The sequence below is a fragment of the Diabrotica virgifera genome, chromosome 8 (genome assembly GCF_917563875.1).
Source record: "Diabrotica virgifera virgifera chromosome 8, PGI_DIABVI_V3a".
Classification (NCBI taxonomy): domain Eukaryota; kingdom Metazoa; phylum Arthropoda; class Insecta; order Coleoptera; family Chrysomelidae; genus Diabrotica; species Diabrotica virgifera.
The window spans coordinates 155,632,713-155,654,216 of NC_065450.1; the positions used below are offsets into that span (position 1 = coordinate 155,632,713).

At 32.0% G+C, this 21,504-nt stretch overlaps 1 protein-coding gene across 1 annotated transcript in view; it reads right to left on the bottom strand.

The window, feature by feature from the left end:
- Positions 1 to 21,504, bottom strand: part of LOC126889701 (spatacsin) — a 142,347-nt gene that overhangs the window by 69,861 nt on the left and 50,982 nt on the right. Inside the window, exon 7 of the mRNA XM_050658231.1 lies at positions 16,414 to 16,907. Coding sequence (XP_050514188.1) covers positions 16,414 to 16,907 — 494 coding nt within the window. The remainder of the gene's footprint in view (positions 1 to 16,413; positions 16,908 to 21,504) is intronic.

The window sequence follows — 21,504 nt, forward strand, 5'->3', positions numbered from 1 at the left end:
TCTAAATCATTAAATATTTTGCCTCATCCCAATTCCTAGATACATGTTGTTAATGTTGACAATTTTTGTAATATCTTAAGGATCAATTGTTTCAGCTAGTGACGGATCTACAGGGGGATAAACCACATACAGACAAATTCAACCCAATAAACGCGCTAGTTAGGAAAATTAAGGGAGTTAATGCTTTTATATTATAATATTTAATACCGTCTTTTATGTAGTTTGGGTTTATCTTTTTTATGCTTTTGGTTGGTGTTTCATTGGAAGTTCCGCCCAAGTCAAGTCTCTCACAAGAGCAAATGTCTAGAGCAGGGGTGGGCAAACTTTTTTTAGTAAGTGCCACAAAATATTTTTGGTCTATTACCGAGGGCCGCAATATTTGTTACATGTTCGAATTTTCTTTTTACTAATTTTGTTTAAGGGGGGGGAATGGTTTGAAATCAACATTTTAAACCACCTTTTCTTGAATTTTGTTTGAAATTATGGTAGAATTATTTTATTTTTAAATTAAATAAACATAATTCAGTACAATTCAAAGATTGTTAAAAAAAATTCAAGACCAAATATTGAAAAATAAGCCAACGGTGGCAAACTTTTACAGGAAGCTCAAAAAAAAATGGATTTTGCAGTAGAACTCGTCAGTGAATCATAGGAAACAAAAAATTCAAAAATATTTTATTAGATTATGAGTTTCTCGAGGTAACGCTGTTGAGTTTTTTATTTTTCACGATTTTTGAGTTTTTGATATCACTCAAAATACCTACAAGTCAAAATAACGAAATTTTTATAAAAAAGGGTGAAAATCAACATATTTATTATTGGTAACCAAAACATATATCGACACAGATACCACACGAAATGTCTAAAGAAAAGCTATGAAAAATTTCAGGTGGATCTGTGAAGTAGGTAGTTTTTGAGTTACAATGTCCACCGCCTTTGAAAAAAGCAGTGTTGAGAAAAACCCGTTTGGTTTGAGAACTTTTATTTCAATTTGTTTTTTGTCTGTCAAATCGTAAAGTGATGCACACCGAAATACGTTTTAGAATCGCAGAGTAATTTACAAAAAGACGGGAACAGCTGTTGAACGTTTCTCACTACGCTGAAGCTTTACTTTCGGTAATTTTACTCCGGTCAAGCTGAAATTTTTAGAGAGTATTCTTGAAGTTTATTTATTTAAGCACTTTCGTTTAAAATAATAAAAAAATTAAAAATTTCAAATTTTTCAAACCGTACCCCTCTCCCCTAACAGCATTCACACTTAATTAAGCATGGTATTTCCGTCAAATATATGTGTATCTATATATTTATTTATTTTTATTTTATCTATGAACCTATTTCTTTTTTCCCTTATATTGTTCTTAAGCTATTTCCTTGTGACATCTTATGCAATTTACTATTTTATTTGAGAATAAGCCACAATTTAAGTTTAAAATTAAATTTATTTGATGTTTCGATTTCCACTTCGGAAATCGTTATCAAAATACAAAACATTAATAAATTAAGCATTTATTTAATTAGTTTAATTTATTAATGTTTTGTATTTTGATAACGATTTCCCAAGTGGAAATCGAAACGTCAAATAAATTTAATTTCAAACTTAAATTGTGGCTTATTCCCAAATAAAACAGTAAATTCTACTTTCACATTGCTATTAGTTACTTAAATATTTGGAGGAAAATTCCGTGCCTAAAAATAGATGCAAACACGTATCATACGTAATATACAACACGCGTCATTTAAATCAAAATAAACAAAGATATAAATTTGAAAAATCTTAGATTCCCTTCATTGTTTTTGTTTACTCTGAAAGAATTAAATAATATAAAAATATGCACGATGATTTAATCCTATTGAACGAATAATTAACAATATTAGTTATAATTGAAATGACGTTGGCGTTGACTACTTGCAAAACATTTTTGCACAATACCTGCTCATGGATTAAGCAGTAAAAAATAATAACTGATGTTCTGAAAATTGTTCATGGACGTAATAAGTTTTCTCAACATTACAATATTTGCTCCTCTTAAATTTGGTGCTCCGTCAGTTGTTACACTTACTAAGTGGTTACAGCGTTAATTTAAAAATTTCCAAACTACTTCAAAAATATCGTTTCCATTTGTTGAAATTTCGTGGATTTCATGGATCTCGGTTTTGATATTTGTCCATTTATGACACGACGTCTGTCAAAATTTTAAGCCAAAAAACTATTAATTTGGTTTTTACAGCCGTCAGAAGCAAACAACTTTTGTGTTTTCGGAAAAATGGAAAAAATCAAGTATCGTTCGGTGTTCGGTGATTAACCCGCCGTTACACGCGTCTTCTATTGTGACGTGGTTGCACGCGTATGAGCATCGCCCTCACCTACATAAATTCGACTTATTTCGAGGAAAAATGAATGTCAACATGTATAAATATAAAATGGGTTGTACTCACATATTATAGAAAGTCTCGTAAACCAATTTTTTTTATTAATTTAACAAAACAAAAGTAAAAATAATATAGATCAAAAGCAAGTTTTCTTAATTTTCAATTTCAGCAAGCCACTGAAGAATTTAACGTTCTTTCGCGAATTCATTTTACTAAAAATACAAATTAAAATTAACAACTGTTCTGAAGCTATTTCTTTGTGGCATTTTTGTAATTAACTATTAATATTTTGTATTTTGATAACGACGTCCGAGGTGGAATTCGAAACGTCAATAAAATAAAATTTTCAAGTTAAATTGTGGCTTATTTCCCAATTAGAATAGGTAAATTTAAAAATGGGTTCTTAACCAGTGGCGCACCTAGAATTTTCCTCTGGGGGAAGGGGGGTTTGCTTGGGCACCGAAAGTTTTTTGTATTATTTGTGAAAGACAAGTTACATTTTCCTACCTTCTTTTATATATATATATATATATATATATATATATATATATATATATATATATATATATATATATATATGATTATTATTATTATAATTATTTTATTATCTTTTATATATATATATATATATATATATATATATATGATTATGATTATTATAATTATTCATTATATATATATATATATATATATATATATATATATATATTTCTATATGCTCTGGGTGGGAATTTAACCCCCAAACCCCCCCTCGCTGTGTCACTGTTCCTAACCTAATCCAAACAATAATATTTTAATTAAACCTACCTAAATATTAAATAAAAACCTAAAAGTTTCTTTGAGATAACAGAAACGTGATTTCACCGTGATTGCACGCGCAGTGAGGAATTCCCTCACTTGAAGAGGGATGTCTCTACTTTCGGCCGCATATGAAATGCCTCCCGAAAAAGGGTTTCTTACCTGTCGCTAAAATGGTCACATATGAATTGCCTCCCAAGCTTTAAATAAATTACCTGCTTCTAATCTTTAGGTGAAGGTGAAACGTTGCCACATCTTCGTCCTTTGTAAATTTTTGGCAAAATTGGTATTTTGTTATTAAATTTTCAACCTTTATGTATTAAACATTATTCACACTAGGTGGTATTTATAAATTTCAACTAACTACTTATACATACTATACAATTAGTTTTATAACCAATATAATATATTTTATAATAACCATTATTTTTTGTTATTGTAGTTATTAAGGTACCAAGGGTAGTATAAGGATAATAACGCTTGAGGTCAATGGTGTATAGACCGAGGGCCTTCGGCCCGAGGTATATACGTTGACCGAAAGCGTTATTATTATAATACCCGTGGTGCCTTCAACGTTTAATGTCCGACTAAATTATTCTTTAGATGCAAAAAATTTGCATGCATTTTGAATTAATTAGTTTTCAAATAAGGACATTTACCAGAAATAGTCGTAACGTAATTGTGGTAACCATAGTTTTACTTAGAGTTTTATTTGTCAACTTGACAATATTTAACTCGTTATTTAAATTTAATAGGCCCTAGGGCGTTATTTTTCAATAACACGCCCTTGTGCGTTATATCGTACTTAATAGACTTCGCAATAATGTCATTATTTGTCAAATAATATACCAGTCGGACATTAATAGTTTAATTTCCGACTGGTACATTATTTGACAAATAATGACATGATTTCGAAGTCAGTAAGTATGATATAATGCTCTAGGGCGTTATTTTTAAAAACAACGCCCTAACGCCCTAGGGCATTAAATTTAAATGGCTATTTAAATACTGTCAAGTTGACAAATAACAACCCAAGTAAAACTATGGTTACCACAATTACGTTACGACTATTGTTGGTAAATGTACTTATTTTAAAACTAAATAATTCAAAATTCACTCAAATTTTTTGCATATAAAAAATAATTTAGTCGGACATTAAACGTTGAAGGCACCGCGGGTATTATAGATAATAACGATTTCGGTCAACGTATATCCCTGGGACCAAAGGCCCTCGGTATATACACCATTGACCTCAAGCGTTATTATCCTTATAATACCCTTGGTACCTTAATAACTATAACAGAAAATACAAAAACATAATAAGTACATATTTTAAAGATTTATTAAAAATAACATCACAAAAAACTTATTTGGAAAATATTACAAAATGTGTATAGAAATATAAAATACAAAATATTTTTTATAAATTTATATCATACGACTTTGACAAATACTAATATATTTATTTTACATTCTCTTAATTCTAAAATTTTTTCATTTAGAAAATTTATTTTTGCTTTACTTTCGGCAACATTTTTTTTGGTGTCGAAACAGAATTCATTTTAATATAGGTATTTATTTGAAATTGTAAAATTATATCAATAAAATTAGAGGGCAGTAGAAAGAAGAATTATACTTGGAATGAACACTTTCGCATGGGTTTGTGGTTCTTTGTAAGGATGAAGAGTGCTCAGCCCAAAGATGTGGAGGAAATGTTGAATTTTCAGATATGTAATTATCAACAACGTAATCACAAAATTGGGTGACTCTTTCATCGACTGGTTTAATTTCTGCCAAATTTATAGCAAGAAAATCGCTAAGAAATTCAGGATATAAGAACGAAAGACCAAAAATATAAATAAGAAAATGCGTAATTTCGGTTGAGTCAACACCTTTTTTCTGATATTCTGGAGCTAATCCCAGTGCTTGAACCTTTCTATACCATGCCCGTCCCAAATGAAAACGACATCCATGAAGATCTGCTTCAGGAAATGTCATACGAATACCATTATAAATGGAAATTTCAAAGTCTGAAGTTGTTATTTTAGAGGATAGAGGACAATTAATTGTAAAACATTCTTCTATGATATATTTAAAGGCGAGATAATATGAAGACGACTTTTATCTTGAAGTAAACAAAAGACAAGAGGAATATAATTTCCATTTTTCAAGCCATGTATACTAAACAATTGAGTGAAAGAACGAGGACAGTATTCAAAAGTTTCGTCAACATACCAATTGGAAACAGTCGAAAGAAAACGGAGATTTGAAAAGCGTGTTAAGAGGCTACAGTAGCGAGCAACAGGTAGCAGCAAACGCGTTCCAATATTGCGGCTCTAATTTTGAATATTTTGTCGAGATATTTGGCACACATATTCGTAATATAATAAAGAATGGCGGTACAGAGCCCAATTTTAGAAATATGTTAGTACGTGGAAATTACCCTATAACTAAATAAAATATTGAAAAAAGGAGCCTGTACCGCCATTAAGAAGAAAAAAATAATAAACTTTCTTCAAATAAACTTTTTTATCGCATGCCTAGATTTTGTGTAATCTTGGAACTACTAAAATTTTTTATTTCTAACAAGAAATCAAACATATTATAACTAAATAACTAATTAGGCAACATAGAGAAATTATCAGTGTCATTTTGACAAACCTGCGTCAGATTTTCTCTAATTTGTTCTGTCATCTTTATTGATATCAGTCCAGTGCAGTAGTGTGTTAATTTAAGAATTCGTTATAGTTGTTTCATAGGAACAGGGGCGGATGGGCAAGTAAAATTCTACCGGGAGAATAAACGACGGCGGCCCAAAATTTAAATATATATATATATATATATATATATATATATATATACATGGGAGTTTTTTTGATTTTTTTAAACTATAGAAACTTGGAATCTAAAATACAAAGTTTGCTCTAGAAAATTCTATATTAAGATATTTAAGATATATAAATAACAAATTAATGTGTTATAAACTATAGGTGAATGAAATATCGTTTTACATATATAGCTATCACTAAATGGTTACCTATTATTTATTATATAAATACATTAAAGCGTCCTTCATTAATTTGGTTGTTTGACCCAAACGATTAATAATTTCATCATTGTTGATATCGCTCAGTATATCATTTTCAATATTCATCAGCATGAACGACTCGAGTCTATTATCAGACAAGGAGTTTCTTAATCTATTTTTGATAAATTTTAAAGTTGAAAACGATCGTTCACATGCCACTTGCGAGATGGGCAATGAAAGTATATATTGATAAGCCAATACCAGCGTGGAATAAGCCCCCTTAAACAAATTATATTTTAAAATTGAACCGTAGCAACAAATGACACAGTTCTGACATTTGTTAGATTCGATGCACACCCTTGATTTTGTACTCTGTTTTGTTATACAGTCATCTTCGTCTACATCTGACTGTGCAGAAGAAGAGTCGTCTAACCCCACATCAAGTCTAGCATAATTTATTTCATATGAATCTTCAATTGTTAATTTAATATGTTTCAAGTTGCTTGCAAAGCTTGCTAACTCTTCTTTCAACTTTGCAGGAGTTGCAGAAGAATCAAACTGTATTAATTTTTCTGACAATATTTTTAGAGAATTCTCAGGTAGCTCACCTTTGGCGATTTCTTCAAAATTATTTGGATCTAAAATGTTCAGATCCCTACATAATTCAGCGTTGTTTGCAAATCTTCTACTGATTGATTCTACTGCAGTATCCGCAATAACGTTAAAAAAAACAATTCTAAAATTTTCTTTTGGGCTTACTGGGATTTCATCAGAAGTTTTCTCATCAAAGAATTTCTTTTTCTTTTTTGATCGAAACTCGGGCAATTGTTCTTCAATAAAAAATTCGAAGTCTCTCCTTTCAAAAGAGAGTTTAGCCCACCCTACAAATTTATCTGCAGATGCTTCAATGTCTGGAAAATTTCGTTGCATTTTTTTTAAACTCAGTATAGAATCATTAACCATAAAGTTACATTTTAATAAATCTAACCCTGTTGTCTGAATATATCTTGATAAAGGGCCTGTTATAGAGAACAGTTTTAAGAATATGTGCCCAATTAAAATATTTTCGTATTTCAGTAATTGTGCTTTGTAATTTGCAGCAGTCGCTCTTGCATCTGGCTTAATTTTTTGTGAATTTTCAATTGTATTAAGAATGTCAATTAAATCAACGTACAGTGCTTTATTAGGTTCATTAAAATTACCAAAAATTTTACTGAGCGCTGCTTCCTTTGACCACCAACGAGTTTCTCCTATCAACTGAAGTTTCTGTGATCTAGCATTGTTGCCAATGTCCAACCAGTAACCCATGCGTTGATGAGATTCTTTAAAAAATGCTGCTATACAATTCAGTAATGAAAAAAATGATGCGGCCTTAATGTGGGATTTAAAAATGTCTGTCAGAACAAGATTTAAAATATGCGCATAACACCAAACATGAACATGATTTGAATTTTCCTGGACCATGAAACTGGAGAATCCCGAATATCTCCCTTGCATATTAGCCGCCCCATCAGTAGAGTCAGCAATACAATTTTTTTCATCCAAACCATTTTTTACCAGTATGTCATGAATCATGGTATGAAATCCCTTCCCTGTTGAATTGTGACAAGGAACAACTGCAAGAAGGCGTTCGTGAATTGTTCCGTTGTAAACATACCTGAAATAAAATAAAATAAGCAAAGGTGAAGATTTTATTATACTTACAATTTAACATACCTTGTTACAAATGAACATTGGTCTGTTACTGAAATATCTTGAGTGCTGTCTATTTCTATAGAGAACATAGTGGCAGTCTGTATCTCTGAAGAAATCTTCTTTAGAATAATTTCTGTGATTATGACAATGATTGAATTTACAGTAGTTTTTGACAAAAATGTGTAGAAATTTCCAGCTCGACGTTTGATTTTTCTATTGTGATAACTTTTGCTTTTTTTAACAATGGCGTCCAAATGTTTCTTCAAAATAACATCAAATTTCGATAAAAGTAAGATTATTTCCAAAAAATTACCATGATCTAGGTTTTCATTTTCTAGATTGTATGCAGCTTCATTTGCTGTGCCCCGATAAGAAAGTCCTCGTTTGCCAATTAGTTTTATAACATCAATAATAACATCCAAAACGTGCCGATTGCTTGCAACTTTTTTATTTCTCATTTCAACAACGTTTCCAAAAAGTATTTTTTCAATTGTTTGATTTTTAATATACATGAAATATGTTTCGCAGTTTTTTCCATGACTGATTGAACTTTCATGCTCATTTATTCGCTGATATACATGTTTCCAATCAGACATACCTCTTGCAAAAGCAGAACTTTGATCTTTATTACTCTCAACTGAATAAGCAAGACAAATTGTGCAGAAAAGTGCCTTTCTTTCTTCACTATAGCTCAACCATTTCCTTTTTGTTTTATTATTACGCGTAAACGCTTTTTCCACATTGAAAGGTACATCTTTTTGTGCGACAGGTACCTTTGGATGGAATTCAAAAAATAGCTGTAATTTATTGGGATCGGGACGGTCGAAGAAATTGCCAGATTCTGTCTCTTCCGGCTGTCCCAGCTTTAGTAGCGCCTCTTCGTCTTTAAGTGCCTTTTTTACATTAGCTTCACTATCGCTTTCATCACTTGTCTCTATGTCGTCGTCCGAGTCCTCTGACAGCTTTAACTCAGTTTCAAATTTAGTTTCTGAAACCGGTAAATTTTCTTATTTTTGCTCTTGCTCTTGTTTTTCCGTGTTAATATCACTTTCTACCCCTGAAGTTGAAGGAACAGAATAACTATTGAGCAAATTATCCAAAGAGTGACATTTTTTTGCTATTTCACATCTTTTTTTCTTCTCCCTTTCTAGTTTTTTTTCTTGTCCTCCTTTTCGTTTTGGTGGCATTGGTATTTGATTTTTTATTCACTTAGTATATTGGTTCTGACGGCTATCATACAAGCAGTTTTCGTCCTAACGTAACAAATTTCATAATTATTGAACAGCTAGAATAGGCGCTTTTTGAGCATGTTTATACAGAGTATTTCATAACTATACCTACAAACCTTTAAACGTGGTAGGAGACATCACAACCAACATTCTTGCTTTATAAACAAACGCCCAAAAACGATTTGTTTGCGAATTAGACGTAAAAAAACACTTGAAAGCAATAGATTTTTACAAATTTTATAGTTTTTTACAGAACTTAACAATACTACAAAACACTAAAAGTAAGTAAATTTTTTGTTTGGGAAAGAAGATGAAACAGAGTGTACGAGAATTTATTTTAATCGAATGATTTAAACAGAAAGCTTGCACCTGCCTAATTTATTAATGTGTTTATTTAAAAAAAAATACGAACTTTTAGTACAGAATAACACCTTGTACTGTTTATCCGCGACTTTCCGGACACGGTGTATAGTGTTGAAACACCCTGTATAGTAAAAATTATTTTAAATAATTATTTCCTACCTTAAACTTCCACTCTAATAAATCGGCTTAAGTAATATAACGTTATTGGTTAATTTAGAAGTAGGTAAATGTTTATTATTATCCTTCTACGCCACTATTCAACTAATCCCGAAGTAAAAGCGCACGTCACATAATAATTCGTGTCTTTCGGAACCGGAACTAAGTGATAAGGCGTTAGTTAATCCAAAAGATTTCTGGCGACGCGACGGACGTAGAATTTGCAAACTCGCACAACCGCTGTCTCAAATAACGACAGTCGTCGACAGTAGTAAACAAACTGTAAAACGAAAAATAATCCTTAGGGTCTCAAGGTCAAGGGGCTTCCTTTACTAAGAGAACAATAACTACGATGACTGATACAAACTGTAAGCCGGGAGTGCATATTGTCTGCAGATGTTTTTAACATAGGCCAGTGCCAGACACACATTGTGTTTAAGTTTATTTTCGTGTTTCTTGCTGGGTAAATTTTAATACAATAATAGCTTACAAAAATAGCAGGTAGCATTTAGCAGGTATACGCTGTTTGAGGGAGCTTAGAAAATAACATAATAAAGAACAGCGCTGGACCAGTCTTTAAAGAAAGTATACATCCTGTTTACTTTTGTTGAACATAATTTTTGGTTCTTTTCTTACTTTTATAGTCTAGTCTAGGTATTTGCTAGGTCTAGGTGCAACCGTATCAGTATTTTTACATCGATTTATAAAAATCAAGATTCATGCAGTTGAAAAATTAAGGGTTTAGGTCCGCGCGTGGCAGCCCACAAACGACGGCCCACCGGGAAAATTCCCGGTATCCCGGTGGGCCCATCCGCCCCTGCATAGGAAAATAGTGTTTATTGATAGTTATTTATTATATTTTTGTTGTTGTTGTATAAGTTGTTGGCCTGTTTGAAATAATAGATTGTTATTAATTGTGTTTTAGTTCAGTTCTATGTAGGTAGGTAAGTATATTTTACGTAAAAACATTTCGAATTCTAATGCGAGTATAAAGATTTAGAAGGATATTTTATTTTTAACATATTATCAATAGTTTAACGAAATGGGAAAAGTTAATCAAACGACAAATAAAGCGAATAATTCCAAGAAAAAGTCCATTAAAAGCCGTGCCAAAATTATGAGAACATCGAAATTGGAGCCACCACAAATTTTAACAATGTAAGTACCTATGAGAAGTAATCTACTGTTGTCATACATAAAAAAAGTGTGAAAAGTTGTTTCCCGTGAAAATGAAATTCGTAATAAATCTATGTTTAGGTACAGAAATCCTGACTACAGTACAAATGCCAATTTTTTTTAGGTAGATATTCATAGTCCTGTCGCCAAGGGGGTACAACGGCCTCCTTTATTCAGATGGTCTTACCCAAGATTTTTTATGTATCTTGACCCGTAGAACACGAATTTGTTGGGTAACAGTTGATCCGGATGTCGATAAGATTGTTATAAACAAAGAACTTGAGGAATTACATAACAGCGATTTCTCGCAAAACAAAACATTTTTTTTTTGTATTTTTTGGGTCATTCTAAGCAAAAACTGTTCTGACAAGTTTTTTCGTAGGATGCATAGTTTTCGAGATAAACGCGGTTGAACTTAAAATCGAAAAATTGCAATTTTTGAACCCGAAAAAATTTATTTTTGCTAAAGGTGATACAGTAGCGATCAACAGGTAGCAAAAACGCGTTCCAAGATTGCGGCTGTAATTTTGAATATTTTTTCGAGATATTTGGCACACGTATTCGTAATAAAATAAAGAATGGCGGTACAGGGCCCAATTTGAAAAATATATTAATATGTGGAAATTACTCTGTAACTAAATACAATATTAAAAAAACGAGCCTGTACCGCCATTAAGAAGAACAAAAAAATACAATTTCTTCAAATAAACTTTTTTATCCGATGCCTAGATTTTGTGTAATTTTGGAACTACTAAAATTTTTTATTTCATTAGTAGTTCCAAAATGACACAAAATCTAGGCATCGGATAAAAAAATTGAAGAAAGTGTATTTTTATAAAAAGTGCAGGAGCTAACAATGCCGAGGAAGATCGATCAGGCTGCATCTTACTTCTCGCCTGTCCAGCACGGTAAAATTCCAACAAAGCTTAGTTCCGAATACTCAGATTACGAGTAGAACTAATCAAAATAATAAATAATCATTCCATGAAGTACGACTTAACCTGGTAGATTTCCCTCAGCCTTCTTAGCTCCGGCAATTCGTTGGCTTGCAAATTTTAGAAGCCACAAGCCACGATTGGTTTAACCAGAAGACTAGTTCTAAGTTTTATTTTATTTTTGATATTGTTAATATTAGAAGTAAAACTTTCGTTCGTCTTTAGCAGATACCGCCACAGCATTCATGCCATCATTTCGTTGTGAACCGATAACGGTAGCCCGAATTTTAGTAGTTCAAAGATAATGAAATATGCACCTCTGATGGGACCCTAAGAAGGGTTAAAGGGTGTTCTAGAGTGCCTTTGGCGCTCTATGAACTAAATAAAATAAGACTGCTCTCGTTTTGCTTCACAAGGAAATTATTATTTATTATTATTTTTTCGTACAAATACCTATGTTAACATAAAATTTTCACCCATTTGGGTTTATTTTTATAAATATTTATTTACTAATAACAAAATTGTTTTCGGTTACTTCCATTTAGCGCGCCTATGAGTTAAATTGTCAATAATATTAATCTTACATAATGTCAAAGATTACCAATGTTGCCAAAGTTTATGATACTATCTCCCGAAGTTATATTTTATTGCTACCTGTTGATCGCTACTGTTTACTCTTAATATCACAATATGATTATGTTTGTCATTTTTAATTAAAAAATTTTCATTTCTATTTGTAATAGAAGATAAATCAAGATCTTGATGAAATTCAGATATATTTTTGGGAAGTTTAATTAAAGAATTAGTGGTTCTAGCATAATATAAATTTTGTCTCGCCTTATTGATATCATTGATAGTAAATGTCTCTATATTTGTCTTCTTAAGTTCTTTACAGATGAGCTTCATTGGTTTTTCGCTGAGATCTTCCACGGCTGCTCTTTTTATTGGATTGCTTACGGCTTTTCTATTGTAAACTTCGGCAGACAACTTCTCGTGGTTATGATCTAATATTGATTCAATTATCGTATTTTCACATCCCTGTGTTTTCACAAATACTTTGCAGGTTTTTTTAGTACATTAGTACATATTTAGTACAATATAAATAAACAAAAAGATTAAGGTAAAAGTACCTATTCATGAAATCGTTAAGAAGAGATAAGAATCGGAATTGGAATTACCCAGAAAAGCTGGCTATTAGATTGTCGGAACAAGTTTCTTTTCTAAAAAGAAATATGTCATACTGTGAAATATTTATGTTACCATATTTTATGTACATTTTAGTACCTATTTAAATTATGATTTGGCAACATTGTCTCATTATACAGAGATTAAGTAGACAAAATATCAGCCTAAATGTTTAACAAACCGGAGGCATTTCGATTGTACCTGGGAGGCATTTCATGTATGAAAATATTTACCTGAAAAAGTGGGAGGCATTTCGATAACGCCGCTTCTTTCAACTATCACACAGCACACTGACCGCCTGAAATATTCTAGAACTTTTTCATACCCTCTCATGAACCATGCTAAAGGCATTCCTGGGTGCTTAAGGTTATCGTACTAGTTTACACAATTTCATTGGTTATAAACAAATATGGTGAGGGATTCCCTCATAGCGCGTGTAATGGCGGGTTAAGTTCCTCCACAAAAAGGGGGAAAACGAATGTGCAAATCAAAGCCGACCTGGACGAAGTATATGGTGAGGATGCACATTCGTTAGCAAGAGTAAAACTTTGGAAAGCTGAATTTGTTCGTGGTCGTACAAGTGTTTTTGATGATCAGCGTCCCGGGAGGCCAAATGAAGTCACCACGCCGGAAATAATCAACAAAGTCCATGACACGATTATGGCAGATTGTCGAATCAAGATCTGACAGTTAGTAGAGGCCCCAACGTTTCTTACGAACTCGTACACAACATAATTCACCATCATTTGGACATGAAAAAGATATCCGCGCGATGGGTGCCGCGTTTGCTGACAATCGACCAAATGCGAAAACGTGTGACACTTCGGAGACGCTTGTGGAGATGACACGGCGCGAACCGAAGGATTATTTTTGCCGCTTTATCACCGTTGATGAAACCTGGGTGCATTATTACACACCGGAAACTAAAAAAACAGTCGAAACAGTGGCGCAAACGCGGCGAAGGCCTGCCGAAGAAGGCAAAAAGTGCACATTCGGCTGGCAAAGTGATGGCGACTGTTTTTTGGGATGCGAAGGGCATTATCCACATCGACTACTTGGAAAAAAGAAAAACAATCAATCGCGAGTACTACGCAGCATTATTGGAACGATTCGATGCCGAATTTCACCAAGACAACGCACCGGCTCACCGATAGGCTGTCCCCATGGCAAAATTACACGTATTGGGCTATGAGTTAGTAACACCCACCGTATTCCCCAGATCTTGCTGCCAGCGACTATTTCCTGTTTCCAAACCTAAAAAAATAGCTCGGAGGACGCCGTTTAGCAACAAACTATGAAGTCGTTTCTAAAACTTCCGCTTATTTTGAAGAGCTCGAGCAAAAATACTATTCGGATGGGATCAAAAACACCGTCTTATTAAGTGTGTCGAGCTAAAAGGAAACTATGTTGAAAAATAAATCGATTTAATCCCAAAAAACTTGTTTTTTTTCTATCAAAGGCTAGTTTTATATCAATCCACCCTCGTATATGTTATATGAGATACTAGAGATAAAAAAGAATGTGTGTGTACTTTGTACGCACGTAAGAAGTTATACTTCTATTATAGATTCCAACGAAATTAATATGTTCTTTAAACAGTTTATTTATATTTTATTTAAATATTAAACTAATTTTAATACTTACTACTTTCCCAAATTTTTTTAAAACAATACAAAAAATTTAAAAAATAAAAGAATAAAACACACACAAATACATTGAAAAATGCCACAAAGAAATGATTTCTGATTTCTGAACAATAATTGTTGGCAAAAATTTTAACTAAATACGCATTTTCTGAAAAAAAAATTATATAACAAATATACTTACAATCATAAAATGTATAAAAAAAAAGAATGTGTGTGTACTTTGTACGCACGTAAGAAGTTATACTTCTATTATAGATTCCAACCAAATTAATATGTACTTTAAACAATTTATTTATTTTTATTTAAATATTAAACTAATTTTAATACTTACTACTTTCCAAAATTTTTTTTAAAACAGTACAAAAATATAAAAGAATAAAACACACACAAACACATTGAAAAATGCCACAAAGAAATGATTTCTGAACAATAGGCAAAAATTTTAACTAAATACGCATTTTCTGAAAAAAAAAACTATATAACAAATATACTTACAATCATAAAATGTATAAAAAAATAATGTGTCTGTACTTTGTACGCACGTAAGAAGTTATACTTCTATTATAATATAACTTCATAATATGTTGATTTCAACGAAATCAATATACCTATCTACTTTAAACAGTTTTTTGTATTGTATTTAAATATTAAACTAATTTTAGAAAGAACAAAAAGAATGCCAAAAATTAAAAAAGAAGAAAAGGATATGATTTTGTCCGGATTCGAACAGGGGACCTCTCGATCCCTAGGCGAATGCTCTACCGATCAGCTACCACCGCTTTTGTATTCAGTTGATCATTTCTAGGACATAATTACAATCACGGTGACAGATACATCAATTGAAAATAAACATTTTCAATAATACTTATTAGGAGGAAGACAAATCCACAGACATAAAAATTATAATAAATATATTTAATAAAAACACTAATAATAATATATATTCTTTTCACGCACACTTTATTTGCGCTACATAACTTAAAAGATGTAGCGACTAATACCATACTGTCGGTGTGAGCATGCGCCAGGGAATGTAAAAATTCACCCTCGTGCCTAAAGAAGTATAACTTCAAAAATAAAAAAAAAAATAAAAACTTGCATTGGGAATCGAACCCGCGTTTATTCGGGTGCTTATGATTTTGAAGTCGAAGCCTCTACTCATTTTGCCACACCTACACGTACCTGTCATGCGCGAAGATAGGCCAACTGAACGTTTAGTTTGACAGTTCTGAATTTAATCAAATTAGTGTGATTTTTGTGGAAATAAAGTATTAAAATACAAAAAAAAATAGAGTAAGAAAACAATATATTAGATGAAGATTGGTAGAAATTTTGTTGGTAATCAATTTATGTAAATCAAAGCATTACCTACCAGAGAGCTACATACATTTTCCAAATAGGTAAGTACCTATGTAATTTTTTATTACAATATTGAAACATTTACAATAATTACGTACTGTTGCTTTTAAAAACTATTTAAAAAGTCACTACAATTATAAACTTGCTTTTTTCTCTATCCTCGCAACAATAAAAACTAATATACACAACATTTGTTTATCCATAACCGACATGTTTAACAATTGTTGACAGGTCATTGTAATTACCCAATCAGAGCCCGTATAACGTTTGACCTGCGCTCAGGACCAAGACTTTTGATGAATTCGCGCACATATAAATTTACTCCCAACACGCCTAAAGAAGTATAACTTCAAAAACTTAATGATAATTATCGTACACCTGGCAACCCAGTATCGCAGTTTGTAAAGATATGGTACCGAACAAAACATGAATCTCAACAATTAAAAATGTATTATAAAATAATCTAAACAAACCTGAGCTTAGTCCAGACAGTCTTGCAGATAGGAACGTCCTTCTCTGACTAAATTTTCTATAATGAGTCCCCTTTGTAATCAACAACCTCTGATCGGTGTTAAGCTGGTGCGGTGCCATGATACCTTCTGCTAAACTATTACAAAGCTTTAAAGTGTCTAAATTTGGATTGTCACAACCGAATATCTTCTCCAGTTTAAGAGCTAACCACAAATTACTACTGTCCAGAACATCGTTTATGACGTTTCTTAAGAGATTTAAGGCATCAGGTGAAATGTCTCCATCATATTGAGGAATATGCGATAATAAATCCACCATTTCCTTGTATAAAATATTTGGGGCAGATTCTTCATCAAGGGTACAATCGAACCCACGCCATTTTTCCTCCAAATTCAAATACATTAACCATTTGTCCCTTTCAAGAGAATGTTTTGATGGCAAGTCATATTTTTTCGACCATTGGTGAGCTTGTTTTAAAAGATGGTACTTTTCTATGCTAAAAGAAGATTATTATAACTAAAATATTATAAATAAAATATTGTGGTATACAGAGCTAGGCGATACCCGGGAGTACCCGAATTTTGTACAATTACAATTTTGTACGATTACAATTCACAAAAGTTGACTGAAAAATATGGTGTAAAAACTCAAATTATCAAAGGATATAAAAAAATCAAAGTGGGTTAAAAAATTCTTTAAAAAAGCTTAACATCAATCTGTTGTTTCCGTAGTATAGTTTTGATTTATATCAGGATATTAAAGTAGTTTTAGTTTCCGTTTATGTATAGAATTATATTTGCTTTTATTAACAAAATAAACAAAGTTCCAATTATCTTTTATGTATTTGTGGACTACAAAAACTGGAAATACCGGCCACCTTTCTATATCGGCCAATAGTTCCTTCATTTTTAGTGGCCCTTACTGACAGGCTTTACTCTGTACTAGAGTACAATTTATCAGTACCCGGCCCAGCTCTGGTAGTATACTTACATTATCCGGTAATGATAATAAATAGCAAAGTAATACGTAATTCTAAAATCTAGCAATTGTTAGTGTCGATAACTTTTGGAGTAAAAAATATTAAACTGATAGGTGTCTTGCAACAGGTGGGAATTTATGACCAAGACCTCCGTATTATCAAAAATTTGTATTGGCAAATTTGTATTTGTATGTGCAAACATACGAATTGGTCAGCACACGACGGAAGCCAGTGGAAATAAGACATGTAGTGACGCAAGAGCGTATTTTATCGCCTTTTTATAAGTAGAATTTATTTTCAAAGAAGCCTAAAGGGGTGACACACACGCAAACTTTAAGTACGCGGGTTTAAAGATCGCGGACTTACTCGGCTCGCCGTCGGTGCCATACGGCAGACTTAGGTATATTGTCGGTATTTCCAGTACCTACGTTTCATAAAAATGAACACTTACATTTTACATTATATTTTACAAAAAATATCGTTTTATTAAAAAAAATGTCCTAATAGACCACCGTCGTTCATTTATGTATTAGTGGTTTCATCATTTCATCACACTGATACAGCAGACTGAATAGACGAAACTACAACACGCAAGAGATGACTTTATTCTAAAATGATACAAAATCGGGAGTACGTATTGTACATAAAATGGCGTCCCCTTACAATTGTAATTGGCCACTTGAAATTTTTTTATGGGGTCCTAAATATCGCCAGTATAAATAAACGCTTACCAAACATAGATAATAACCCTAATAGGGAATATACTAAACAACGAAGACAATTTATTAAAAAATTAGGAATAGACGTAGTAAAAAGTTATTTGCAAATTAGCTGCATCCTGCATCCTCAGAATTACTTTATCATATTCGATAAGCTGAATAATGATAAATAGAAGAATAATTTGATTTTTTGTAAATGTGGTAAGCTGTCAAAATTATGATGTGAAATATATCACTTGTTTTTGATCTATTATAATTTAATATAAGGTAGGCCTATAAATAAGTAGGTTTACTAAAAAAGAAATAATCTAAAATAATTGTATATTAGCTTAAAATAGTTTCTTACGGTTTTCTAAAAACTTATAAAATGTAACTTGTCTCCTTTCAACAATAAACGATTCGATTATTTATAGGCAATTTGCTTAATTAGTGAAAACATAGGTGTAACTTAAACGCAATAAAATAACGGCTCGCGGCTCGACGCAGTGATACACGTAGAGGCTACGAGTAAGATTTCAAAATTGTTGGATCGATGGCGTACTTACTTGGCGGACTTAAAATACGCGTACTTGCGGTGACACACGCGCGAAAAAGGTCGTCGAGCCATAAGTTCGGTTGTTACTCCCGTGTGTGTCACCCCTTTTAGATCAAGATTCAGGCATTAAAATTAACTGGTACTGATTGCTCCAATGAAAAAGAATTTAACGACTTGTAAACGGAGTGGCCGAAATATTTGATGAATATGGGCTAAAACTTAATTCTTCTAAGACGAAACTTATGGTTGTCAAATCATGCCACAGTAATATATCTACCACCGTATGCCGTATGCAACACACAAACTCTATTGAGGAGCTTATGGTATGTACATGCAGATGGAAACTTGGATTCAAAAACAGTATTGGCGCAAGTTAACGAGGAAATTGCAAATGATCTCCACTATGACAAAATTAAAATAATCGCTAAGACACGAAAATACAATAAACTAGCAGATGCTATATATGTGATGCTGGAGATGAAGAAGTCCTTGGAACAAAAAAAAAAAAACAGTAAAATCCTGTATAAAAGGTATATTTAAAAAAACTTGCCGTCATACATTCAAGGGGGCATCCATAAACTACGTCGTAAAAAATTTGGACTTTTTAATACCCTCCCCCCCTTCCGTCGTAATTCGTCGGTTACAGACGAACCCCCCCCCCATGTCGACGTCGTCATTGCAGTTCACGACCCCAATTTCAGTGATTTAAAAAAATTCAATGTTATTTCTGTTTTTTTTTAATCAACCTTGAAACTTTATTTCCGAATGTATCATAACAAGAACAATTAAGGGGGTAGGCGCAAAATCTTGGTCCAACGCTATTTAAATGCATTCTTTTTTCGAATCCTGAGAAAACTAATAAATATATTTAAAAAATATAAATGCAGAATGAGATTACATTATTACCGAGGGCTGAAAGTCCCTTAGAATAAACAAAAGATTTCTTTTGAATTAAATTTTTGAACTTAAAAATCAGACTAAATATTTTTTTATCCCTGTAACTTATTAAAATAAACATTATAGATGTTTTCAGAAACTTTTGGCCCTCGGTAATAATGTAATCTCTCAATCTGCGTTTAAATTTTACAAAAATTTTTATTAGTTTTCTGAGCATTCGAAAAAAATGAATGCATTTAAATAGCATTGAACCAAGATTTTGCGTATAAATCTTCTCTAAGTATAAATACGACTTACTAACTAAATATAACACAATATTTTATTTGCATTCATTCTTTCAGAACTATTTTTTCACACACAGTATGCAGCACATAAATGAACTAACAATTGAATATTGTTTGCTTACAAACATTTTTCTGTATATAGAAGCGCTTGTTTAAACCCAAAGAACAATGTCTTATTGTTTGTTGTCCTGTACAAAAGTGCTACCTAACATTATTTTAAGGCTGTGACTGATAAAAACAAAATGTATGCGATAAAAGTATCTATAAGAGAATTCTTTTTAATTTGAACAAAGGTGTATTTATTCGTAAACGTTTTGTTTTATTTTCAATTTCATTTCAAAAACTATAGGTACGTTTTTATATGAATATCTGATACTTTAATGCTGGTAAAAGCTAGTAAAAAAAATTATATTTATAGAGACAGTAGCGACAAATTTAAATATACCAATATATTAAACGACGTCGAATGTGCACTCATACCCCCCACCCCCCTGTCGTATTTCGTCGAAATAAGCTAGACCCCCTCCCTCCCTCTTCTCAACGACGTAGTTTATGGATGACCCCCGAACATGTAAACAAGTCAAATCCACATCTCAGATGTTACCTGGGGCAGATTAGCTAAATATTTTAAACATCCATACTTTATGTAGCTTTTTAAACCAATGTTTCCTAGACGGACTTCTTTTACTGGGCTTTGACCCTAATATTTTTGTTAAATACTATCTTGGTGGTTAGCATGTACATTGCACGTACGCACTGATGATGACTGGTAAACCAGTCGAAAACTAGTTACAGTCCGTTTAATTTACTTACCGTTGCACGTCATTATCTACGCCAGAGATCTACGTTAACATATTTGCCAAATTATAAAAAAATCCTGAATTCATTTTAAATCAAATAGATCACATAATTATTGTAAACGTGGATTATACAACAAAACAAATTAATATTCAATGTATATAAATAAAAACTTAAGAAATAGTGAACAAAATTAAGTTATAATCTTACGTTAAAGTAAATAATAAAAACAGTAAATATAATAAAACAAATACTTATAGTAAAGAATATAAACAAATATGAAATGTCATCACCGCATCTGTCAAATAAATGTTACCAATTTATTCTAAAATGTCACCTTCGTTCGATTACAATTTCAGTGTGTTCCGAACAAATGTGCTTCATAAAAATGCTTTATAATCCATTTATACAAATTAAATGAAACATATTATTGTGTATTTGTTTAGGTTAACGTTAATAGAAATGTTTAAATATTATTTCTAAGCGTATATAATAAAATATGTCTAGTGGCTGTTATTCCAGTGTACTTGGCAAAATGATTCTAAAAAAGAACACACCTACCGCCTAAATATTTCTTGTTGGTATGGTATGACGTCACAGGCTATGACGCGGATGACGTGCAACGGTAAGTAAATTAGACGTAAGTATATGTGATTTTGATGTGGCCCTTTTGAGGGTTTTTAAATATACCTTTTATACAGGATTTTACTGTTTTTTTTTGTATTACATGTATACAGCAATACAGCCCACCACAGGAAAACTTTTTCCTTGTGAATCCTTGGAACAGTTGAATTATCCGAAATGTCTGATATGCACAAAGTTTCAACAAATGGAGAAAGATGAAATAGCAGAAACTACATGAAAGGAAATGTTGACTACAA